The 25,916-nt window shown below is 42.1% G+C and overlaps 3 protein-coding genes across 3 annotated transcripts; all 3 read left to right on the forward strand.

The window, feature by feature from the left end:
- Nucleotides 1-1,662: 1,662 nt before the first annotated feature.
- On the forward strand, nucleotides 1,663-4,727 carry LOC122818867 (lysosomal alpha-mannosidase-like). The gene is given in 5 exon segments (XM_044094476.2): nucleotides 1,663-1,882; nucleotides 1,885-1,993; nucleotides 2,058-2,528; nucleotides 2,593-3,436; nucleotides 3,500-4,727. Coding segments are annotated over 5 exon segments (2,808 nt in total). The 5' UTR covers nucleotides 1,663-1,680; the 3' UTR covers nucleotides 4,682-4,727.
- Nucleotides 4,728-7,358: 2,631 nt separating this feature from the next.
- On the forward strand, nucleotides 7,359-10,363 carry LOC122818853 (lysosomal alpha-mannosidase-like). The gene is made up of 4 exons (XM_044094387.1): nucleotides 7,359-7,720; nucleotides 7,776-8,246; nucleotides 8,300-9,125; nucleotides 9,185-10,363. The coding sequence occupies exons 1-4, from the start codon at nucleotides 7,374-7,376 to the stop codon at nucleotides 10,361-10,363; spliced, it is 2,823 nt and encodes a 940-aa protein (XP_043950322.1). The 5' UTR covers nucleotides 7,359-7,373.
- Nucleotides 10,364-11,012: 649 nt separating this feature from the next.
- On the forward strand, nucleotides 11,013-15,851 carry LOC108036697 (lysosomal alpha-mannosidase). The gene is given in 7 exon segments (XM_017112987.2): nucleotides 11,013-11,374; nucleotides 11,433-11,903; nucleotides 11,958-12,855; nucleotides 12,906-13,586; nucleotides 13,588-13,664; nucleotides 13,719-14,616; nucleotides 14,667-15,851. Coding segments are annotated over 7 exon segments (4,557 nt in total). The 5' UTR covers nucleotides 11,013-11,027.
- Nucleotides 15,852-25,916: the final 10,065 nt, after the last annotated feature.

Consider the following 25,916-nt stretch of genomic DNA (forward strand, 5'->3'; position numbering starts at 1 on the left):
TAATTTTTTCCCCGATAGTTCCTATGGGAGCTATAAGATATAGTTGTCCGATCCGGCTGGTTCCGACTTATATACTACCTGCAATAGAAAGAAAACTTTTGGGAAAGTTTCAGTTCGATAGCTTTAAAACTGAGAGACTGGTTTGCGTAGAAACGGACGGACAGACCGACAGACGGACAGAAGAACGGAAAGGGCTCCTTCACTGCGTTGCAAACTTCTGACTGAAATTATTATACCCTCTGCAAGGGTATAAAAATTCTTGAAAATAAAAAACTATATTTCCAATAGCATAAGATAACATGTGAAAAAACACCGAAACTATAATTTGTTTCATATTATTTATGCGGTGGAAACGTCTCTGACTGGAATTATTATAGCCTCTGCACTTTTCAGGCCACAAACGAATAGAAATTGAAAACGAGTAGAAAAAGCTAAAACATAAGACACCTCCTAGACATTAATCATTTGTTGGTCAGCTAATGAGAATATATTTATTTTCCTACGACATGGAGCATCAATTATACTGTGCAACGTAAAGCCGTAGTTCCTATCCATAAAACTGTGAGGGTTTTAATATGCAGCCTCCTAAGATTACTGTTATTTAATTTATGCTTTTCTGTTTGATGAAAAAGGACACGTTCGACTACAGTCTTACCACGGTAATTTCGAAATCTAAGGTAGCAGCTCGCTGCAACGCTTATTACTCATTTTGCTGTCAAGCACCCATTGTTTTCGAGAATGTGGCCGAAACCCTTTTGTCAAAGAGTATTAAAGGGTATGCCCTAAACATAACTACTACTCAAGCCGAGGCTATGATAAATTTGGGGCCAATTCACCTATTATCAACAGATACGAACGACTTTGACACCTTAACGCAACACCTATTATTAGACGGGCGGTTATCCAATGCGTTTACAGAACCGTTCCACGAAAATACAACTGAAGGAGCAAAGCGCGTGGTGACAGGATCAGCAAAACAAAGCCCATTTTTGTTCGCCCACTCTAGGTGGCCACATTTTGGAACATTTTGCTTCTGTCAAACGTAAACACCGCACATTTATTTCAAAAGGTATGGGTTACTAAAGTTCTGAATGGCCAGTCTTTGAAGTATGCCGCGCCATTAAAAATTAAGTATCCACTCAACTGTCACAAAAATGTGGTCGACAAAAGATTATTTTGCCTTTGGATTAACTAACATAGTAATTATCGGCACTCCACAGTATCTGGTCACTTGTGCATCGCGTGGGGCTTTAAATTTCCAGTTGTACTAATATACCCTTCTAAAAAGTCGATAATTTCTAGTACAAATCCATAAACGAAATGCCCAATATTTAAAAAAAATTCTAGTGTGCAATCGACTGTTAAAATTGTGTGTCTAATCTGCAAATAAGCGCTGTAACAGGAACAGGTCTTAATAGGGGCTAGTTAAGATACAAGTTTTGATAATAATTAAAAATAATAAACGTAATCGCTATCCACGTTCTATAAGTCAGTCGCGTTTGTTTCAAACTTGGGAATCGCCCTTTGGATCGCCTTATTGGCCATCAAAGTCAGTCCAAGCTGTCTGCGGCTATGAGGTATAGAAGACAGAGGACTGAATCAAAAATGTATTATTCACATTGGAACTGATGTAATAGAATTAAAATCGGTTTGCAGTCATGCCATGAAACCAAGTCAAACATGGGCAACATACACTTGGTGCCTCATTCCCACGACGATGTGGGCTGGCTTAAGATGGTCGATCAATACTTCTATGGCCACAAGAACAATATTCAGCACGCTGGAGTACAGTACATTATCGACACCGTGATCTCTGAGTTGATCAAGAATCCCGATCGTCGATTCATCCAGGTGGAGACCTCCTTCTTCTCCAAATGGTGGGAATGGTAGTCAACGAGGGTCGCCTTCAGTTCACCAACGGAGCCTGGAGCATGAACGATGAGGCTGCCGTTAACTACCAGAGTGTGATCGATCAGTTTACAGTTGGCTTAAAGTAAGTACAGGCGTACTTACAGGAACAGGTACAGTTCAATTTCCTAACAATACCATTTGAAAAGGTTTCTGGACGACACCTTTGGGGTATGTGGTCGTCCTCGTGTCGGCTGGCAAATCGATCCTTTTGGCCACTCCCGAGAGCAAGCTTCACTGTACGCCCAAATGGGATATGATGGCGAGTTCTTTTCACGCATGGATCACAGCGACAAGGGTCGACGGATGAATGATCTTGCTCTAGAGATGGTTTGGGATGCTAGTGAGTCACTTAGCGATGTCAAGCTATTCACTGGACTCTTGTACACCTTCTACTGGGACACTCCTGGATTTTGTTTCGACGTCCACTGCAGCGACGACCCAATTATTGACAGTGATAGCTACGATAACAATGTCAAGTCAAGGGTGGATGATTTCATTGCCTACGCCGCTCAAGTGGCTGAAAAGTTCCGAACAAACCACATTATGATTCCCATGGGTGGAGACTTCCAGTACGAAGATGCTGAGGTTAACTTTAAGAAGATGGACAAACTGATAAAGTAAGAGGAAATTTTGTGTTCTTTGTGAAATCAATTTACTGGGTATCCTTCTATTCAATTGTAGGTACATCAACGAACGTCAATCCAGTGGCTCAAAGTACAACATACTCTACTCAACACCCGCCTGCTACTTAAACTCTGTGCACAAGAGTGTGCAATCCTACCCAAACAAAACCCTGGACTTTTTCCCTTACGGAAGTGATTCAAACAGCTTTTGGACAGGTTACTATACCTCTCGTCCGACACAGAAGCGTTTCGAGCGCGATGGCAACCACATTCTTCAGGTGGCCAAGCAGCTGAGTGCCTTTGCTGAACTTTCGAGTGCCCGGCAAAAAGAGGACCTTGAGTACCTCCGTCATATAATGGGAGTTATGCAACATCACGATGCCATTACGGGCACTGAGAAGCAACACGTATCCGATGACTACGATCGTCTTCTGTACGATGCTATCGTTGGCGGCGTCAATACTGCTCGCGACGCTCTTCGAAAACTCACCAAACTTCCAAACAGAGAGTTCGAGAGTTGTCTGCAGTTGAACATCAGCACGTGCGCCTTCACCAAGGACAGTGCTGACAACGTGGTGGTGACCGTGTACAACCCCTTGGCCCATACTACCAACCAGTATGTGCGAATTCCAGTCAAGAACGAGAACTACCAGGTTACCGATGAAAAGGGTCGCATGGTAGCTTCTGAAGTGGTCCCTGTGCCTTGGCAGGTTCTGGCCCTGGAGTTCCGCAGCAACGACACTCAGCATGAGCTGCTCTTCAAGGCAACCGTCAACAAGATCGCCAGTTACTACATCAAGAAGGTAGACAGCAAGGAGAGCGTAAATAACGTTGTGAATAGTCTTAAAAAGAAGACTAACGCGGAAACTTACGATGACGAGGAGACTGTTGTGCAGACATCGGTAAGTCCCCATAACATTTGTGTTGAAAATTGTCTCACTTAACTGCTTCACTTCCTGACTTAGCTTATCAAATTGGCAGTCGACAACAAAACTGGTCTATTAAAAAGGGTCGAAATGAACGGAGTATCCGAGAACATCCTTCAGAGCTTTGGAGTTTACAGGACGTATGACTCCGGTGCCTACGTCTTCCGTCAGTATAATCAAGGAGACTTTGTTATTCAAGAAGATGGAGTCGAGTTTACTATTTACGATGGAGATTTAGTCAAGGAAGTCCACCAGCATTTCAACGACTACATCTCCCAGGTAATCCGTATTTATGAGACCAAAAATATGGTTGAGTTCGAGTGGCTGGTTGGCCCTATTCCAATTGAAGAAGAGTTTGGTACGGAAGTGGTCACTACATTTAGTAGTGAGATCTCTTCCAATGGCGTATTTTACACTGATTCAAATGGCCGTGAGTTGATTAGACGTGAAAAGGACAAAAGAGAGGACTTCGACCCGGAACTTGCAGTACAGCCTACATCCGGAAACTATTATCCAATCACATCTCGCATTGCTCTACAAGACAGCAACAAGCGCATCGCCGTCCTTAACGACCGGGCTCAGGGAGGATCTAGCATGAAGGATGGGCAAATAGAACTCATGTTGCACCGGCGTCTCGTCTGCGAGGATGGCTACGGAGTAGATGAAACCTTGAACGAGCAGAAGTTTGGCCAGCCCTTGATTGCTCGTGGTAAGGTCTTCCTAATCCTCAACGCTGCGGACGAGTCCACATCCGTGGAGCGCGAGGCCGAAAAAGAGATCCACTTACCTCTTTGGAAGTTCTTTAGCCAAAACAGTGGAAGCAGTAGCTCCGCTGCCAAGTTCGTCCCCAGCTTTGACGACTTTCCCCAATCGGTGCACCTCCTTACCCTGGAGCCTTTTAACGATGATGAGGTTCTGTTGCGTGTGGAGAACTTCAAGGATCACATCGAAGGCAAGGTGGTCAGCTTCAACATTCGCCCGATCTTCGATTATTTGAACGGTGTTGAGATTCACGAAACCACCTTGGACGGTAATCTGGCACTCAGCGACCTAAAACGATTCAAGTTCCACGCTGAGGGTTCTGGTGTCAGGGGATCTGAAGCAGAGTATTACACCTCGTCCCACAAGCCTCTTTCAGCAAACCAGTCGCAGGATGCTTCAGAGTTTGCTGTCACTTTGTACCCAATGCAAATCCGTACCTTTATTATCAAGATTAATTAAATCTTTATTTAAAGAAATAAATAATAAAATCATGAATGAAATACAAAACAAACTGGGAGTAATTTTTTACGATTTTTATTTTTGTTCTGGGTAAGTAAATGAGTACGTAAATTAGAATTTCGAAAGGGGCAGTTAGTCTGACAAATAATAATGGGCAGTAACACGTACTTTAGGATTTTACAAAAGGGAGCTAAAATCAGAGTCATACAGTTTTAAACGTAGGAATTTAGGACTTAATAAAACTATTATACCCGTTACTCGTAGAGTAAAAGGGTATACTAGATTCGTCGAAAAGTATGTAACAGGTAGAAGAAAGCGTTTCAGACCCCATATATTACTTCGGCAAGCTGAAGTTTGTATACCCGTGCAGTTATAAGAAATAATAAACTTTAGTAACACCATGTGATATTTTTAAGAATTGTTGCTGACTTCAGTGATATTAAAAAAAATTATTTCGTTCCTTATTGTAGACCATTTTTTTGACATCTATATTTTATTCGAGTAGTCAGATTTTTATTTAATTGAATTCGAAATTCTTAAAAATATAAAAAATTATATTCCCAGTATTATAAGATAATATGTCAAAGAGCCCCAAGCTATAATTTGTTTCATATTATTTTTCCACCAAAATTCCGACCGTTCCTACGACAGCTAAATTGATTATAATGATTTCAGTCAGAAGTTTGCAACGCAGTGAAAGAGAAGTTTCCGACGCCATAAAGTATATATATTCTTGATCAGCGTCACAAGACGAGTCTACGCAAACTAGTCTCTCAGTTTTAAAGCTATCGGGCTGAAAAGTTTTCTTTCTGTTGCAAGTAGTATATAAGTCGGAACCAGCCAGATCGGACAAATATATCTTATAGCTCCCATAGGAACTATCGGGGTAAAAATTTAAAAAAATTATACCTTTCGTGTTTTTTAACATATACCTTTCTAAGCTTGGATATAACATTTTTAAATTAGTTCTGAATTTCTAGTTAAATTTTATCAAAATCGAACGACTATATCATATAGCTCCCATAGGAACAATCGGAAAATTAGTGGTAAAACAACAAAGGAAGTTTACTTCGGCAAGCCGATGTTTGTATACCCTTGCAGTTATAAAAAATAATCAGCCCCAAAGCTATAATTTGTTTCACATTATTTTCCCCCAATTATCTGATCGTTCCTATGACAGCTATATGATATAGTCGTCAGATTTTAATAAAACTTAATTCGAAATTCTGAACTAATTAAAAAATGTTATTTTCAAGCTTATAAGGTTACATGTTAAAAAACACAAAAGATATAATTTTTATTTCATGTTTTCCTACTAATTTTCCGATCGTTCCTATGGCAGCTATATGATATAGTCGTCCGATTTTGATAAAATTTAATTCGAAACTCAAAACCAAATAAAAAATGTTATATCCAAGCGTAGGAGGTTATAAGTTAAAAAACACCGAAGATATAATTTTTATACCCTTGCAGAGGGTATAATGATTTCAGTCAGAAGTTTGCAACGCAGTGAAGGAGACGTTTCGAATTAAATTTTGTTAAAATCTGACGACTATATCATATAGCTATCATAAGAACGATCGGATAATTGCTGGGAAATAATGTGAAACAATTTATAGCTTTGGGGCTTTTTGACATCTTATCTTATAATATTGGGAATTTACATTTTTATATTTTTAAGAATTTCGATTTCAATTGAATAAAATTATTGATTATTTTTTATAACTGCAAGGGTATACAAACTTCGGCTTGCCGAAGTTAACTTCCTTTCTTGTTTAATACAGTTTTTCGACATTCTTATGTGAGACAGCCGAATCGGAAAAAAAAATTTTTTTTAATTATAGCCTTGGTGTTTTTTATATGTTAAAAAAAAATTACATTTTCAATTTAGGTCTGAATTTCGAATTTAATTTTATCGTAACCGGATGAAAATATCATATAGATGTTATCGGAACGATCGGATAATTGGTGGGAAAATACTATGATACTACACTATGGTATTTCCTAACATTAAACCTCCTACGTTTGGAAACAACATTTTTCAATACGTCCTGAATTTGGAATTTAATTTGATAAAATCAGACGATTAAATCATATAACTGCCAAGGAAAGATAATCAAATTTGTGGGAAAATAATATAAAGCAAATTATATCTTCGGTGTTTTTTGACATATTTTGGCAATATATTTTTTTTGTATTTTTAAAAATTTGGAATTAAATTTAATGAAAATCGGGCGACTCTAACATACAGCTGTTAAAGAAACAGTCACTATGCACTTTCTGTTTTTGAAAATAGCTTCAAGAGGTAGATAAATATAGCTAAAATATCTTTACCGTAATTTCGAACAAGGTAGACGTACTTGAAAACAGCCGGATTAGGGTCGGATTAGTTTATGGGCTTCGCTTATTGGTATTAAGGTAACCTTATCACAGTAACCATCTTGTGTTTTCTAATCACATTATACTTCAGATTTTGCGGACTATAAAACAGCAATCTTGGCTAAAAAAAAGTCAGTACTTGGTAATGACATATAATGACACATCTCGGTCGAATTTTTTTTTTGGCTACCTTGCTGGTGGTCCTTGTGCAACAATCCGAAGCAGTTTGTGGCTATGAGGCAAGATATATCTGTTTATTTAGATAAATCTTCTAAAACATACTTTGCAGTCGTGTCCAGCGACTAAAGCGAACATGGTTAACATCCACTTGGTGCCTCACTCCCACAACGACGTGGGTTGGCTTAAGACTGTTGATCAGTCGTACTATGGTTACAAGAACAAAATTCACCATGCAGGAGTGCAATACATATTGGATAATGTTGTGGCTCAACTACTCCAAGATTCCAAACGTCGCTTTATTCAGGTGGAGACAGCCTTCTTCGCAAAGTGGTGGAATGACCAGTCTGAAGCAATCAGAATGGTGGTAAGAAAATTGGTCAATGAAGGACGTTTGGAGTTCACCGGGGGTGCTTGGAGTATGAACGATGAGGCCGATGTCAACTATCAGGGGGTGATTGATCAATTTACTGTGGGATTGAAGTGAGTAATTGGAGAGGTATTTTCCCGTGGTGCATTAGTTAACTAACATGGGTAGGTTCCTGAGCGAGACTTTCGGCGCCTGTGCTCGTCCCCGAGTTGGCTGGCAGATCGATACTTTTGGACACTCACGGGAGCAAGCTGCCATCTTCGCCCACATGGGGTACGACGGCCAATTTTTTTCCCGAATGGATCATAATGACAAGGACACCCGAATGAGTAACTCGACAATGGAGATGATTTGGAAAGCCAGTGAATCGATGAGTGGAGTCAATCTCTTCAGTGGCATGTTGTACAATTTCTACTCCGACACTCCTGGCTTCTGCTTCGATATACTTTGCACTGATGAGCCGATTATCGATAGCGATAGCGAAGAAAACAATGTAAAAGACAGGGTAGATGACTTCATTGCCTACGCAAGAAATATGTCAGAGGTTTACACTACTAACCACATCATGGTTCCCATGGGGGGAGATTTCCAGTATGAGGACGCTAAAGTCAACTACAAGAATATGGACAAGTTGATCAAGTAAAAGAGGGTAAAAATAAAAAATCAATAATTACAATATTGCTTTTTATTAGGTACATAAACGAACGCCAGGCATCTGGATCCAACTACAACATATTTTACTCCACCCCGAGCTGCTATCTGAATTCCCTGCACCAAAGCAAGCAGTCCTGGCCAACCAAAACTCAAGACTTCTTCCCATATGCCCATGAGAAGAACAGTTTCTGGACAGGCTTCTTTACCTCGCGACCCACCCAGAAACGATTTGAGCGGGATGGGAATCACATGTTGCAGGTGGCCAAGCAGTTATCTGTATTTGCGAACCTTAAAAGTGAACAGCACAACACCAATTTGGACTACTTGCGACAGGCTATGGGAGTAATGCAACATCATGATGCCATCACGGGCACTGAGAAACAGGCTGTCTCGGATGACTACGATCGAATGTTGTACGACGCCATAACAGGAGCCTCTAAGAATGCCCGCGATGCTCTGCGGATTCTCACGGACTTGCCTAAAGGAGAGTTCGAAAGTTGCCTAAGATTGAACATCAGTGAGTGTGCCTTTACCAAGAATGGAGCCGACAACATTGTCGTGACTGTGTACAACCCACTGGCTCATAGCTCCAATCAGTATGTTCGCATACCCGTGACGGAGGAGGACTACGAAGTCACTGATGCAAAGGGCAAAGCTGTTCCTTCTGAAGTCGTTCCAGTGGCAAACCAGGTATTGGCCTTGGAATACCGACCCAATGACACTCAGCACGAGCTAGTTTTCAAGGCAACAGTGAATAAAATAGCCAGTTACCATATCAGAAAGCTTGAGGGCGCTCCAAAACTCCGCATAAAGAAGATTGCCCAGCGAGAAAATGATAGCTCCGAGACTGTAGTTGAAAATTCAGTAAGTCTATATTTATAAGTGGTGAAAATAGGCTAGTTTATAAAAAATCTCACCCACAGCTAGTCAAACTGGTAATTGACAACAACACAGGACGCTTAAAGTCGGTTGAGATGAACGGTGTGTCTGAGCACATTGTGCAGAACTTTGGCGTCTACAAGACCCACACGTCTTGTGCATATACATTCCGCCAAGATGGGAATATTGAAGTTTTTGAGGATGACTTCGAATTCACAGTTTACGAAGGCACGTTGGTCAAGGAAGTCCACCAGCGGGTAAACGATTGGATCTCGCAAGTGATCCGCATTTACGAGGATGTCAATCGGGTGGAATTTGAATGGTTGGTGGGGCCAATTCCTGTCGACGATAATCTGGGCAGCGAGGTTGTCACGAACTTTAGGAGTCAGATTTCATCAAAAGGAGTGTTCTACACCGATTCCAATGGCCGTGAGTTAATGAAACGCGAGAAGGATAAGCGTGAAGACTTTGTTTCCGATTTGAGTCGTCAACCTGTGAGCGGTAACTTCTATCCAGTCACGTCCCGAATTGCTTTACAAGATGACAGCAAGCGATTGGTTCTCCTAAATGATCGTTCCCAGGGAGGAGCCAGTTTGGAGGATGGCGCCTTGGAGATGCTAATTCATCGCCGCCATCTTTTCAACGATGGTGGTGGTGTGGGCGAAGCTCTGAATGAGACTCAGTTTGGCAAAGGGCTGATTGCCCGAGGAAAGTTATACCTGTTACTTGATTCTGTGGAAGATGGAGACACTGTTAGGGAACGAAAGGCAGAAAAAGAGCTTTTCCTTCCGTTCTGGAAGTTCTTCAGTAGGGCTAGTGAAATCGGACAGCATACGAGCATAACCATTCCTGACTTCAGTGACCTTCCCCAGTCGATACATCTCCTCACCTTAGAGTCCTTTACTGAGAATGAAATTTTACTACGATTCGAAAATTTCTTAGACAAATCTGAGGGAACAGTGATAAGCTTCAACGTGCGTGATATATTCGACAGCCTGGGTGGCTCGGCGATTAGGGAAACTACCATGGATGGAAACATGTCACTGGACGACATGAAGCGATTCAAGTTCCATGCCCAAGAACCCGGAAATAGTCCATCAGCCGCGGAATTCTCAACGGCTCAGCATAAATCACTTGAAGCTGACAAGTCGGATGACACTTCACGGTTTATTGTCACATTATACCCTATGCAAATTCGCACATTTATTATTAAAACGAATTAAGAACAAGCAATAAAAACCTTTTTACTGAATAAATAACCAAGTATTAATTTCTTGGTTTCATTCCCATTATCTGTCATTTTTCCATGTGTGGTCTTTCACTTTTTAAGATTAGAGCTCAATTGACCGTATTTCTGAAAATCTAAAGTGGTTTGGAGTCGTAAAAGTAGCGATATTTTTAAGTGGACAATCCCCAATTAAAATCCATTTAAGTAATAAAGAATTTGTGATAAGAACTGCCATTGTGTGCCAAGTTCTTGATAAGCTTTTGACTACAATAAGATAATGTTCGGAACACTGGAGCACTGCAAATGGCCAAGTAAAACTCAAGGCACTTACCCTTTGAAACTCTTTGCTGGGTTTAAGGTAATTGGCTAGTTCACATTCAAAACATTTTGAAGTGCTGATTACTTATCGGATAACCCCCACGGTGTTTATAAAAGCGGAAACTTTCTTTCGTAAAATCAGTTTTTGGTATGGAGTCAGTGGTTTAGGAATTCGTAAAAATGGTTAGTTTCAAGGCATTGACCATTTTCTTTGTATTTTTCTCAGTCTACATTATCCGGTCTGAGGCTGTTTGTGGCTATGAAGTAAGTGAAACTGTAGATCATTATCGAACCAAATGCTTTAAAATCTTCTTTAGTCATGCCCTGAAACAAAGCCAAATATGATCAATATCCACTTGGTGCCCCACTCTCATGACGATCTGGGCTGGCTAAAAACGGTCGATCAGTACTATTACGGCAACAAACACAACATTCAGCATGCCGGAGTCCAATATATTTTCGATACTGTGATTGCGGAACTCAGCAAGGACTCCCGTCGCCGATTCATTCAAGTGGAGACAGGTTTCTTCGCCAAGTGGTGGGACGATCAGTCGGAAACTAAGAAGCAACTAGTCAAAAAGTTGGTGAACGAGGGACGTCTCGAGTTCACTGGTGGTGCCTGGAGCATGAACGATGAAGCCGCCGTCAATTACCAGAGCGTGATCGATCAGTTCGCCGTTGGATTGAAGTAAGAACGGATGTCAAGCTAACTAGTTGTATTTCGTGCATATACTATAATTATTCAGGTTCCTGAATGACAACTTTGGGGTTTGCGGGCGTCCCCGCGTCGGCTGGCAGATCGATGCCTTTGGCCACTCCAGGGAGCAGGCCTCGATGTTCGCCCAAATGGGTTTCGACGGCCAGTTCTTTGCCCGCATGGATCAGAATGACAAGAACAAGAGGGTGGATAACCTCGGCCTTGAAATGATTTGGGATGCTAGCGAAACCCTGGAGGAACTAGATTTCTTCACTGGCATGCTCTACAATCACTATTCAGCGCCTCCTGGCTTCTGCTTTGACTCCCTCTGCCAAGATGATCCTATAATTGATGGAAAAAGCTATGACAACAATGTCGAGTCCAAGGTGGATGATTTCATTAAATATGCATCTAATCTGGCTGGCTATTATCGCTCCGATCACATAATGGTGCCCATGGGCGATGATTTCCAGTACGAAAATGCCTATATGAACTACAAGAACATGGACAAACTGATCAAGTAAGCAAATGTCGGTTATTTAGAGTGAGCTGATTTTTGAATATTTCCGTGTAGGTACGTTAACGAACGCCAGGCAAGTGGCTCCAAGTACAATGTGATCTATTCAACCGCAGGATGCTATTTGAATTACCTGCACAAGAGTCTTCAAAGCTGGCCAAACAAGACCCAGGACTTCCTGCCCCATTCCCACGAGGCTAAAAGCTTTTGGACTGGTTTCTTCACCTCTCGGCCCACCGTGAAGCGATTTGAACGCGATGGAAATCACATGTTGCAGGTGGCCAAGCAATTGAGTGTGCTTGCGGATCTTTCAAGCGACAGGCAGACTAAAGACTTGGACTACCTGCGTCAGATAATGGGAGTAATGCAGCATCATGATGCCATCACAGGCACCGAGAAGCAGGAAGTGTCCAATGACTACGATCGCCTTCTGTATGACGCCATATTGGGAGGCGCCAATACCGCCCGCGATGCCCTTCGGCTGCTCACCAATCAGCCAGAAGGAGAATTTGAAAGTTGCCTGAAACTCAATATAAGCGAGTGCGCCTTTACCAAAGAAAGTGCTGATAATTTGGTCGTGACCTTGTACAATCCATTGGCACACATTTCCACGCAGTACGTACGAGTTCCGGTGAAGGAGGATAACTACCAAGTTACTGATGAGAAGGGTCGTGTGGTGGCTTCTGAATTGGTCCCGGTTCCCTGGCAGGTCCTGGCCCTAGAATTTCGAAGCAATGATACTCAGCATGAGCTGGTCTTCAAGGCAGCAGTAAACAAAATTGCTAACTTTTACATTAAGAAGGTCGATGAAGAACTAAAAACGAATAACATTCTGCCAACTCAAGCTAAATCGGATACCAAAGAAGGAGAAATGCCTTCGCGTTTTAAGAAGGTGCACACTCTGAAAACTAATGCGGAGACCCGTGATGATGGAGAGACCGTTGTCCAGAATTCGGTGAGTTTAATGAGTAGAGATAACTGATTCTAAATTATTTGCATTTTCAGCTTATAAAACTGGTGATCGACAACCACACAGGCCATTTGAAGACCGTTGAAATGAACGGAGTTTCCGAAAACATTGAACAGACTTTTGGAATGTACAAGACAGCCCGGTCTTGTCATTACATTTTCCGCCAGGATGCAGATTTGGAAGCTCTGGAAGACCCATTTGAGTTCACTGTTTACGAAGGTGAATCCGTCAAGGAAGTCCATCAGCAGGTGAACGAGTGGATTTCGCAAGTGATCCGCATCTACGAGGGTGTAAACCGAGTGGAGTTGGAATGGCTTGTGGGTCCTGTTCCGGTCGACGATGAGCTGGGCAAGGAGATAGTTACGATCTTTATGAGTGGAATCTCCTCAAATGGAGTCTTCTACACCGATTCGAATGGTCGTGAAATGATCCGGAGAGAGAAGGACAAGCGGGAGGACTTCAGTCCCGACTTGAGTGAGCAACCCGTGAGCGGAAACTACTATCCAGTCACCTCCAGAATGGCTCTGCAGGATGCGAGCAGGCGAATGGTTCTGCTCAATGATCGATCTCAGGGAGGAGCTAGCTTGGAGAATGGTCGTTTGGAGATGATGCTGCATCGCCGCCACCTTTTCGCAGATGGCTCAGGCGCAGCGGAGGCCATCAATGAACAACAGTTTGGAAAAGGATTGATTGCTCGCGGAAAACTGTACCTTTATGTACATGGTACCCATGGGCGATGATTTCCAGTACGAAAATGCCTATATGAACTACAAGAACATGGACAAACTGATCAAGTAAGCAAATGTCGGTTATTTAGAGTGAGCTGATTTTTGAATATTTCCGTGTAGGTACGTTAACGAACGCCAGGCAAGTGGCTCCAAGTACAATGTGATCTATTCAACCGCAGGATGCTATTTGAATTACCTGCACAAGAGTCTTCAAAGCTGGCCAAACAAGACCCAGGACTTCCTGCCCCATTCCCACGAGGCTAAAAGCTTTTGGACTGGTTTCTTCACCTCTCGGCCCACCGTGAAGCGATTTGAACGCGATGGAAATCACATGTTGCAGGTGGCCAAGCAATTGAGTGTGCTTGCGGATCTTTCAAGCGACAGGCAGACTAAAGACTTGGACTACCTGCGTCAGATAATGGGAGTAATGCAGCATCATGATGCCATCACAGGCACCGAGAAGCAGGAAGTGTCCAATGACTACGATCGCCTTCTGTATGACGCCATATTGGGAGGCGCCAATACCGCCCGCGATGCCCTTCGGCTGCTCACCAATCAGCCAGAAGGAGAATTTGAAAGTTGCCTGAAACTCAATATAAGCGAGTGCGCCTTTACCAAAGAAAGTGCTGATAATTTGGTCGTGACCTTGTACAATCCATTGGCACACATTTCCACGCAGTACGTACGAGTTCCGGTGAAGGAGGATAACTACCAAGTTACTGATGAGAAGGGTCGTGTGGTGGCTTCTGAATTGGTCCCGGTTCCCTGGCAGGTCCTGGCCCTAGAATTTCGAAGCAATGATACTCAGCATGAGCTGGTCTTCAAGGCAGCAGTAAACAAAATTGCTAACTTTTACATTAAGAAGGTCGATGAAGAACTAAAAACGAATAACATTCTGCCAACTCAAGCTAAATCGGATACCAAAGAAGGAGAAATGCCTTCGCGTTTTAAGAAGGTGCACACTCTGAAAACTAATGCGGAGACCCGTGATGATGGAGAGACCGTTGTCCAGAATTCGGTGAGTTTAATGAGTAGAGATAACTGATTCTAAATTATTTGCATTTTCAGCTTATAAAACTGGTGATCGACAACCACACAGGCCATTTGAAGACCGTTGAAATGAACGGAGTTTCCGAAAACATTGAACAGACTTTTGGAATGTACAAGACAGCCCGGTCTTGTCATTACATTTTCCGCCAGGATGCAGATTTGGAAGCTCTGGAAGACCCATTTGAGTTCACTGTTTACGAAGGTGAATCCGTCAAGGAAGTCCATCAGCAGGTGAACGAGTGGATTTCGCAAGTGATCCGCATCTACGAGGGTGTAAACCGAGTGGAGTTGGAATGGCTTGTGGGTCCTGTTCCGGTCGACGATGAGCTGGGCAAGGAGATAGTTACGATCTTTATGAGTGGAATCTCCTCAAATGGAGTCTTCTACACCGATTCGAATGGTCGTGAAATGATCCGGAGAGAGAAGGACAAGCGGGAGGACTTCAGTCCCGACTTGAGTGAGCAACCCGTGAGCGGAAACTACTATCCAGTCACCTCCAGAATGGCTCTGCAGGATGCGAGCAGGCGAATGGTTCTGCTCAATGATCGATCTCAGGGAGGAGCTAGCTTGGAGAATGGTCGTTTGGAGATGATGCTGCATCGCCGCCACCTTTTCGCAGATGGCTCAGGCGCAGCGGAGGCCATCAATGAACAACAGTTTGGAAAAGGATTGATTGCTCGCGGAAAACTGTACCTTTATCTCGACGCTGTTGAAGATGGAGCCACTGCATTCGAGCGAGTGGCTGAGAAAGAGATTCACCTGCCTTTCTGGAAGTTCTTCAGCAAAGGCAGTACGAGCCTACGCGAAGCTACGAAGTCGCTGCCCGACTTCAATGATTTGCCCAAGTCAGTCCACTTACTTACCCTGGAGCCTTACTCCAAGAATGAAGTTCTGCTGCGATTGGAGAACTTTTTGGACCAAACAGAGGGCAATGTGGTTAGCTTCAACATTCGCCAGATCTTCGATGATCTTGGTGGGCTGGAGATTCGGGAAACCACCTTGGATGGCAATCTTCCACTCAGCGATATGAGGCGCTTAAAGTTCCACCACGATGGGTCTGGTCGTAGTCCCTCAGCCCCTGAATATTTCATCGCTCTGCATAGCCCCTTGGCATCCAACAAATCCCAGGACGCCTCAGAATTCAGCGTCACATTAAAACCTATGCAAATCCGCACATTTATTATCAAGAAGGAGAAAGCTTAACCTGTAATTAATATAAAGTATGGAGTTCCCGTGCTGAACAGTATTGCAAAACCTTTTTACGTATTTTGTAATTTTAAACTTAAATTAGATTTCTTTGTCGCATTCTAAGGTTTGTTGGATAATTATTCTTTTATTTACTTAAAGTACCACTGCAAGCTTTCTGCTTTGGTGAGATTTTCCAAACAGACGAACGCAATGATAATTATGGGTGGGAAATGTCGATTCGGGATTATCAGTATCAGCCTCTCCGCAGGCTTCTCATATTTACCGCTTACAATGCAGATAGACCATCCCATGAGTCCACACCCCCAGAAAACACCTCGAATCCAGGCCTGCGACGGCATAAGTCCTTTGGTTATTTGGTGAGCCCGTGGTTTCCCTATGCCCCTTTGCATTTTCGCTGTGAGCTTTCGGCGTTCTGCAGTGGCTGCTTTATATACATACACAATGTATAAGTAGAAATGATATCTGTGTGCGATAGCTTGTTGTTGGTCTAATGCTGCTAATGTCTGGCACTCGAAAAAAGATTTTCGCCCAATACCCGTAAGTTGAGCCCCAGCCCACTAAATACTTTTGTGCCAACACCACACTCGCATTGCAGGAGGACTCTGTCCTGGTCCGGGCTTTTATTATTAAGTTCGCCACGGGAGACTTTAATCTTCCGTCTCCTGGCTGGGACAGCCGGCTCACACACAACTACATCCCTGGCTCTACTCCATTTCACTCCGCTGCGATGCAAAACAATGAACTCCTGAATTCATGCCATATGTGTGTACCGAGTCCTGTGTCCTGGGAGATGGGAAAAATTATTTAATATTGCCCGTCTTAGCCGATGAGGCGAGGCAAGTTGAGGCGTTGTTTGGTACTAATCCTGGCCGAGCATTAGACACGGAATTTAATTTAGTTGCAGCTGCAGCACACAGAGCCAAAATATCAACCAACAGGAACAAAAAAATTGTTAGTCTTGTTCAGAGAGATAAATGTAATATGTTCCTTCGGTAAATTTGTGAACATAATTATGGTACATGCGGAGTTTTAGGGTTTGCCTTATAAAATAGTGTGCTGAATAATAAAATAATTATAAATAATAATAAATAATTTTATATGCAAAATAGTTTCAAAAGTGCATCCTAAGTATATTATTTCGATAAACTTTATTTATGAAATTAAAACCAACATTTAACATTTTTTTAAAATCCATTTTTTGATCTTTTTTTAATTTATTAATATTCAATATTTATTCCTAACAATTATGCTTTTATTAATATTGCATTCTTTCGCCTTAAGAAATTAATGAAAAATTATTTTGAGTTCTCGAAAAACCCCTTTTAAATAGAAAAAATTAACTGATTTTTTGTCTGTGTAGGACTTGCTACAGTGCGGCCTGGCATATGTGTACCAAGTACCCCATGCTGGCTGTCAAACTCTGCCTTGCCGACTTCCGGTCGAGTTGGCGCTTTTAATTCAAATGAATCCCATAGAAGAAGCCACCCAGTCGCAGCCTGTTTGCTCCCTGGGCTTCGTAGATAATCCAACTTTGATTAAGTAATTTCAACGTTGCGGAGCGTATTAAGTTGGGTGTTCAAATCCAAGTAGTCGTCTTTTAATAACAAGTGTGGGAGAGCTGAAGCGAGCAGAACGAAAAGGAAAGAGTACAATAAATACCAAACACTGATTAGCACAATGCTCAATAACGCAGTAAGTTCCAGGGTTTTGGTTATGTGTTTTAAAATTTTTGTGTAGTGGCACAATAACCTTGACATTTTTATTAAAACGAGATAAATGATCACACATGTCGAGTGGTAAAACTGTTTATTTTTAATTGATTATTTTTTAGCAGACATTTTATTTTTTGACCATTAGTCGAATACAGTTATAATATTATGTAGAAGAAAGGAAGTTAACTTCGGCAGTCCGAAGTTTATATACCCTTGCAGCTATAGAAATAACCAATGTTAGTAACACCATGTAAAATTTCTAAAGATTGTTGCTAGCTTCAGTGATATTACAAACAAAATTATTTCATTTCTGACGGTTTTTTTTGAAAGTTATATGTTACAGTCGTCCGATTTTTATTAAATTTAATTCAATTCAAATTCTGAAAAAAAAATATAACTTTCCAAATCATAAAAGATAATATGTCAAACAAGAAAGGAGATTAACTTCGGCAAGCCCAAGTTTGTTTACCCATGCAGTTATAAGAAATAATCTACTTTAATAACACCATGTGACATTTTTAAGGATTGTCGCTGGCTTCAATGATATTAAAAAAAAATATTTAATTTTTTTTAGACCATTTTTTTTTGACATCTAGATGGTAGAGTAATCCGTTTTTTATTAAATTGAATTCCAAATTCTTAATAATAATGTAATATGTGAAAAATCACCAAAGCTATAATTCGTTTCACATTATTTCCCACCAATTATCCGATCGTTCCTGTGACAGCTATATGATATAGTCGTCCGATTTTAATAAAATATAATTCGAAATTCAGAACTAATTAAAACATGTTATTTTCAAGCTCATATGGTTATATGTTAAAAATCACCAAAGATATAATTTTTATTTCATGTTTTCCTACTAATTTTCCGATCGTTCCTATGGCAGCTATATGATATAGTCGTCCGATTTTGATAAAATTTAATACGAAATTCAAAACCAAATAAAAAATGTTATTTCCAAGCATAGAAGGTTAAAAGTTAAAAAACACCGAAGAAATAATTATTCAATATTCTTTTACCACTAATTTTCCGAATGTTCCTATGGGAGCTGTATGATATAGTCGTCCGATTTTGATAAAATTTAATTCGAAATTCGAAAATTTAATTAAAAATGTTATATCCAAGCTTAGAGGTTATATGTTAAAAAACTCCGAAGGTATAATTGTTTTTTAATTTTTTCCCCGATAGTTCCTATGGGAGCTATAAGATATAGTTGTCCAATCCGGCTGGTTCCGTCTTGTATACTACCTGCAATAGACTTTTGGGAAAGTTTCAGCCCGCTAGCTTTAGAACTGAGAGACTAGTTTGCGTAGAAAGGGATGGATAGACGGACGGTCAGACGGACACGACTAGATGGATTCGTCTAGTGATGCTGATCAAGAATATATATACTTTATGGGGTCGGAAACGTCTTCTTCACTGCGTTGCAAACTTCTGACTTAAATTATTATACCCTCTGCAAGGGTATAAAAAAAATGTTTTTCCTACCTTTCTTATGGGAGATATAAGATATAGTTGTCCGAACCGGCGTATCAAAAAAAGAAGACATTTGGTAAAGTTTCAGCCAAATAGCTACAAATCTGAGCGACTGGTTTGCGTAGAAGCGGACGGACAGACCGACATTGCTAAACCGACTCGTCTAGTGATGCGGATCAAGAATATATTTAGGTATAGGGTTGGAAACGTCTCCTTCACTTCGTTGCAAACTTCTGACTGAAATCATAATAGGGTATAATAACCAAGACAGGGGCACAAAATTAAAGAATCTGCTTGCCTTACTGCAGTTTTTATAATTTCCAATCACAGCGTTTATACGGATCTGACCGCCGGGCCCATAACATATATTGAAATAGCGGGTGAGTGGCGCTTTACAATATCGCTTTGCTTCGTATGTATCTCCATTTCCCTTGTGCTCCCTTTGTCTGAGTACGAGTTTACGAGTATCTGATAGTCTATGCACTCGACTATAGCTTTCTTTCTTGTTATACTCGTAGAGTAAAATGGTTTCATAGATTCGTGGGAAATTATGTAACAGGCAGAAAGAAGCGTTTCCGACCCAATACATTATATATATTCTTGATCAGGATTGATCGGCTAGCGGAGTCAGACCTGGCATGCAGATTCCTGGGCCTTCTGCGCAAGTTTGGTTCAACAGGGTGCCACATCCACTCCAACGCCCACAATTCGCGAAAGATTGTAGCAGCAGCAGCTTTAATGCTAGAAACAAAATTTGAAATTTATTGGTCTCGTCAATAGCTATCGTTTTGGCACAAAAACATTTTGCCTACGCCGACTCTAACGCCCACAAGCCGCCCAAAAGAGTGCCGGCCACAGTTTTCATGCTAGAACATTTTTCTTGTCTACCGCTTTAAAATAAAGCTTTGTTGCTTAAATATCTCTATTTAACTTTGCTGCCTTAAGCTGAGTAACGGGTATCTGATATTCGAGGCACTCGACCGAGCGGTCTTTGTTGTTTGTTCTGTGTTGGAATAAAAATTTAGAAAGGGAACTAGAATTAGTATGCATTGGTCTGAACGCGTGGGATGAAAATAAAACACAAAATGACAAACGCTAAACTAAGCGGCTAAACAAATATCGTCATCGAGCATAAATCCTCTCGCCAAAGCGCTCACTCGACAACTCAATAATACGAGAACAACAGCGGCAAAAAAGAACGATCCAAAGTGTGCTTTTTGGCACTTGAAATACATGGAACTGCAGTCGGCTTATAGACAATCGACTGGTGGGCCCGGAAAATCCATTGGACCTACGGCCCCAGGCTGTAAATTGTGTGCAAATTGGTGGTTGTGTGTCCCTATGTATGTCGTTTTAATCAACGGAAACATGCTGCGGATAATCCGATAGCTAAACAACACCCGGGACCAATGGACGAAGAAGCGCTTCGTTTCGACAATTGGCACTACGGTGCTAGCCTCGGCTCGGTGCACATTTTACCCTCATCCTTCGACTACCAAGTGCGCAGCGAGGCTCAAGCCTACTTAGGGTCCATAAAACAGCCTTCACATGCTGAATATCCGAGTACGAAAACTGGGAATAAAATCAGTACACTAATGATTTTCCGTTCTCAGATACCATTAAACAAATACACCTCTTGAATTAAGGTATGTTCCTATCTTTAGTCAATCACAACTTGTGGCCTGGCTTACAGAAAAATGTATTGTAAAAATACAAATACAAATACAAATACACCTACAAATATGAATCCCAAAATATCTATCATTCATTTAAAGGCTTCTTTTGCCGAACCCAAACAAAAATTTTTGTGCTGTGTAATATGTTGTCCGACTGTGAATGTTTCCAAGTGCTTGCGAATTTATTGAACCGCAACAAATGTCATTGATGTCATCATCTACAGCATCATCCGCCACTGCAGCTCGCGATGATCAACAAAGGCATTATGAAAATGCGACATCGACAACCGTATCCGCATCCTTTTATTAGCAACAAGTTTTTAATATCGCAGCGGGTCCTCATATCCATGGCGGCAGCGGGAACGCTCCAGAGTTCCACAATGCTTCAAGCTTTTAACAATAGCTCCCTAGTCTATCTTTAACCGAGCTCTCGCCCTTCCCCCGCAGACCCTTCCCAGGAAGAGCATCCCTTAGGGAGCGCCGATTTTATAAGAATTTAATATGCGCCACGTATTTTGATGTCGAGGATGTGCTTCAGTTTATTCGCACTCGCCCTTTCTTTTTGCGCCGTTCCCTGAATCAATTTCAAGTTGAGTAGGGAAGATGGTTATTATTAATCCGAAAATAAAAAGAAAACTAATAAAAATTTTGATTCTGTATAGTAAACACTTACATGATTTAAAAATATAGGTGCAAACGCGGAGAAAGAAACGATTTTAATGTATTGTTATCCAAATGCCTTCAATTTAGACTACTTCCTGCTGAAAGTACACATGACTAATAGCTGCAGTCCCGCCTAATCCTTCGAAAACGACGTTTTCTACATTACATCATAACGATTATGAAATAAATACTTCCGCTTCTTTGAGAAGTATCCCGAGCTAGGGAGTACGGGGTGAGAAATTCCGCTCCTCTGCTCGCTCGCTGATTTTCCATAGCGGAGAAATAAATCAACTGCGTGTCCTGTTCCAGGCGATTGCCGGGAGTCCTTGTTCGTTCTCCCTCTCCATGAGAACCGTGTATATATTGTTGCGTTTTTAAGTTTGGAATTTTTAATTTATTGCGCATCTTTCATTGTTGAAAGTTATAAGTCTTGCTTCTTCGTCGACGGGGCAGGGCCTGCTTACGGAATGAAATATATTTGCCAGCGAGTCTCGAAAATTATGATGTATGTGCAATAAATAATCCGAAATAAATAAATTATCACCAGAGGTTTGTGCGGCAGGAAGGCCCGAGTGGCGCAGCTAATAGATGCTGGTCTTCGTTCCGAAGGGGATATCTTTTTTTAACTCGGATTTCCATGATTTGTTGGTGGACCCGCCTGCCTTCGTGCGAGAGTGTTTCCTGGCGGTTTTACACATTTACAAGGGTGCTAATGCTAGTGCTGTGCGCTTTTTCTCCGGTTTCGTTCCTATTCCTGCTCTTGGCAATCCTTTGGCCGGTTGGCTATAAATCAAGGCTTGATTTGGCGCCTCGCATGTGACCGGGATGTCCTTTGTCTATTTGCCTAGCACACGGCATCCTTTTGTTTTAATACGCCAAATATACTCGTCGCTGCCAACTACCATTTCGGTTCTCTTTTTTTAGGCTTCTTTTTGTTTTGGCCCTGGGTTAACCCTTTTAACCCTTGGCAAGCGACTTCTTTTCGGTTAACCGCGTGCAGCCCTGGATGACAGTTTACCAGGACATATTGCCACGACTGAGGTCAACCTTTTTCATGTTCATTGGTTTGCCACTCGCAGAAAACGAATTCGCCTTGCCTGACAGTTTTTGGTCAAGGAAATTGTTAGGTTCTATTTCCCCTGCAAGGGTCAAAAACTCATTGGGGTTCGTTCGCTAATGGCTTTTTGAAAATCGGACTTATTATCATGGTTGGCCGAGATTTAAACAGCTCTATGTTCTATATTCGTCGGAAAGCGTGCAACAGGTCTGTATGAGCGGAAACCTAAAAGCTAGAAAGTTGGGACTTGGCATGCAGAATCTTGGGGTTCCGGAACAGCGCAAGCTTCAGCATGTTGCCACGCCCCCTCTAATGGCTATTACCTAAACCTTCATTCTGAAATCCTAAAGAAGACCCAGGGTAGGGAGAATATGATGAAAACAACGAAGCCAAAAGTTATTCCGAACCTTTCTTTGGAGTACAAGACATAGTTGTTCGCTCGGGTCCGTTGCGTCCAATGTAAGAACCTTTTGCACCTGCCTTAGAAAAGACACTTGATAAAATGTGCTTCGCAAGGGATAAAAGTACCTATTTTTGAAATCCGCAAGCGATATAGCTGGCATCTTGAAAAGTTTGCCTTCCGTGTGGGCAGGCAATAAGTCGCGGTACATCTGGCCTGTTGGCTTGACCTCGTCCCGCTCATTGCAAGGGGGCAGCTGCGGGTCAGGGCGCAGCCAGGGCGCAGTCGGGGGCATGGGCGTGGCTATACAGAGGACCCGAGGGCAGGAGCAGCATTTTGCCGTAACTGTCTTTGTCGCAATGTCGTAAATAAAGTCGGGCAGGCATCCTCGCCGAACATTGGAATTTATGCGCGTTGATTTATTTGCTGTTAGCGATTTATTGCTGCCGCAGCCGCATCCCATGGTCCGGCTCAGAGAAGGGGGAACGGAGCGGGAATCGTTGACGTGACTGCGGACGTCGCCAGGAGCAGGACACACGTATTGGGCATGTCCTGGTTTCGGCTGGATCCTGTGCTCCGCTCGTTATTAAGTTTTTAATTTATGGCCATGGGAATGCATAGGGATGCAGATCCCAACAAGGCTCTTCCCGGCTCCCGTAGCTTCCCTTTTTTCATTTCCGTCGCGGCTTCCAAAATTATATATTTTAATTGAGCGTGCCACCCAAAACCACCGAGCACCCGCCCCACCAGTCTCCTTGAATTGCATACCCCTCTAATCCCCAACGGCTGTCAAATAAACGCCCTGTGTTGACAGTTTGCCGCTGACGGGCACATCAACGACAACAAAAATATTGAAATTATTATGACTCTGTCTCTGCCAGATTCTGGCCTTATTTATTCGAAATACTAGGACAACTCGACAAGTGGCTACCCATTGGACTGGACATTGGCCTCCTTTATTATATTTCGGAAAATGAATTTCATTTCGCGTATTCACCATGAACTGTGGCTAATTGACAGCTTTTGCGGAGTATTTGACTTTGATGTGTACAACTTTTGTGCTTCTTTTTCTCTGCAAGAAGTTTATTGTCATTTCTATGGCATCAAGCGAACAATTTGTCTTAAAAATGATTTAAAGGGCGGGGCAGAAATCCCTTTGAAAAAAGGCGATTTGCGGGAGAAAGTACAAGCTGTTTATATAAATGTCTTTTTGTAGCAGAATATTCGTTCACTACTTCAAAATATTAAACATTTTAAAAAAATTGATAAGTAAAGGCATATCAATAAAACTATTTGCCAAGACTGAACCCGTTATTTATACTTAGCTTGTACACACGTGCACTCGGTCAAGCCAAATGCTTAACCTTTTACTCTTATATTGAAATGGTTTCAAAGTTAATCGAGTAGGAACTAGAAGTGTCTGAAGCAGGGCCATTTCTAAACCTGAATTACAACACAGTAAGGCCATTCTCATCGTTGGCAGTCCGAGCAAACCCTGCTCACCGTGCACCTACCCTGTACAAACATATTAAACTCTGGGTGCCGTGCGGAGGACGGGGTGTCAGGAAATGCGGCCCGGGGCGGTGGCGGCATCGGCATCCGTCGGCGTCCAAATGCGGCGACCGCAGACACACGCAAAAATTCTAATTTCTCCACTCAGCAAAGAACCCAAACGCAGCCAGGAAAAAACGCAGAAGCCTCAGCCAAAATGGGGGAAAATGGAGGAGGAAAATGCCAGAAATATTTTTCTAAGCGTGCGTCGGTGACCCTTCAGCATCGTCATCGTCGTCATCATCCTTGGTTAGCCCAGGGCTTCAAAATTAAATTAAATTTGATGGCCCTGGTGCTTGGGTTTGTTTAGTTCCGTATACCTTTTCCGCCCCTTTGCAGCCGCACCCAGAGCCCGGTGGTCCGGACAACGGACTTCGAAGCACCACAGGCAACTCTGGAATCGCATTAAGCAAACATTTAAATTTAATTTCGCATGTAATGAGGCATTTGTTTGTTTATTTTATTTCACTTGCCTTTTTGGCCGCACTTTCAGTTTGCACCCCCGACGTCGGACTGAGATTTCGATTCGTGTGAGGTATTTCGGGTTTTACTTATGACCTAAAGGGTAAATACTTTCCTGGACTTAAAAAGCCTTTTAAATACTTGTCAATATCAAGGTGTTCCAATTGAATTCCAACTAATATGCAGGCATCCTGCCTGCGTTTAACAAAAGAAAACTTGGGGTAACCCGAAAAAATGGATTCTCTTTTCGGCGGTGAGTGCTTAATTACAGTTGAAGAGGCATTACAATCCATTAGAGCAAGCCTCGTTTAAATCAAAAATAGTCTGCTCCATTTCGGCTAATGGACAAGGCGCTGGCAAGCACACGCACTCGAAGAAAACACATCGCGAAAGCCTAACGCCAAATAAACCGCGAATGTTCCCTTGTTTTGAGCCGCTTTGCCCTTTACGCTGGGTACATAAAAACACACTTTTTCGGTACCTTCCAGGCGCAACTGTTGGCTTGTTATTTCAACGCTGCAGCTTTACAAACTACATTTAAAACATGAAACATCTATCAAATATCAAGTAAAGAGTATTCAGAAGGATAGCAAATCGTTGTCTAGTATCCTTTTGGACGTTTTCGAATCCTGCTTGGCGGCTTCTTGCCCAGGCACTTAAGCCAGATGGCTGAAGCCAACCAGAATGGCGGGATACGCTGAAATTTTCAAATTTGAAATAGCACACAATTTCCCTAATTGGCGCGAGGAAAGCGGTAACAAGGGTGTGCATAAAAGCCAGCAACAGCACAAATGGCTTATTATAATAGCGAAAAATGTTGATGATAACGACGCTCAGGGCGATGATTATGAACACAAGCCGCGTTTAATTATCATGTCTCTAATGCATCACTCGCCCGCCTCCAGCTTCCACGCCCCCAATAAACGTCAATGTTCTCGCACCTACCTGCAATTTCACACATACGAGGAAAATCATAAAAAAGGCGTCGCACTTTCATAATGGCAGCATAGAACCTGCGAGCACATACATACGGCGGCGCAAACAATATTTTTAATACG

Source organism: Drosophila biarmipes, chromosome 2L, assembly GCF_025231255.1.
Source record: "Drosophila biarmipes strain raj3 chromosome 2L, RU_DBia_V1.1, whole genome shotgun sequence".
Lineage (NCBI taxonomy): Eukaryota > Metazoa > Arthropoda > Insecta > Diptera > Drosophilidae > Drosophila > Drosophila biarmipes.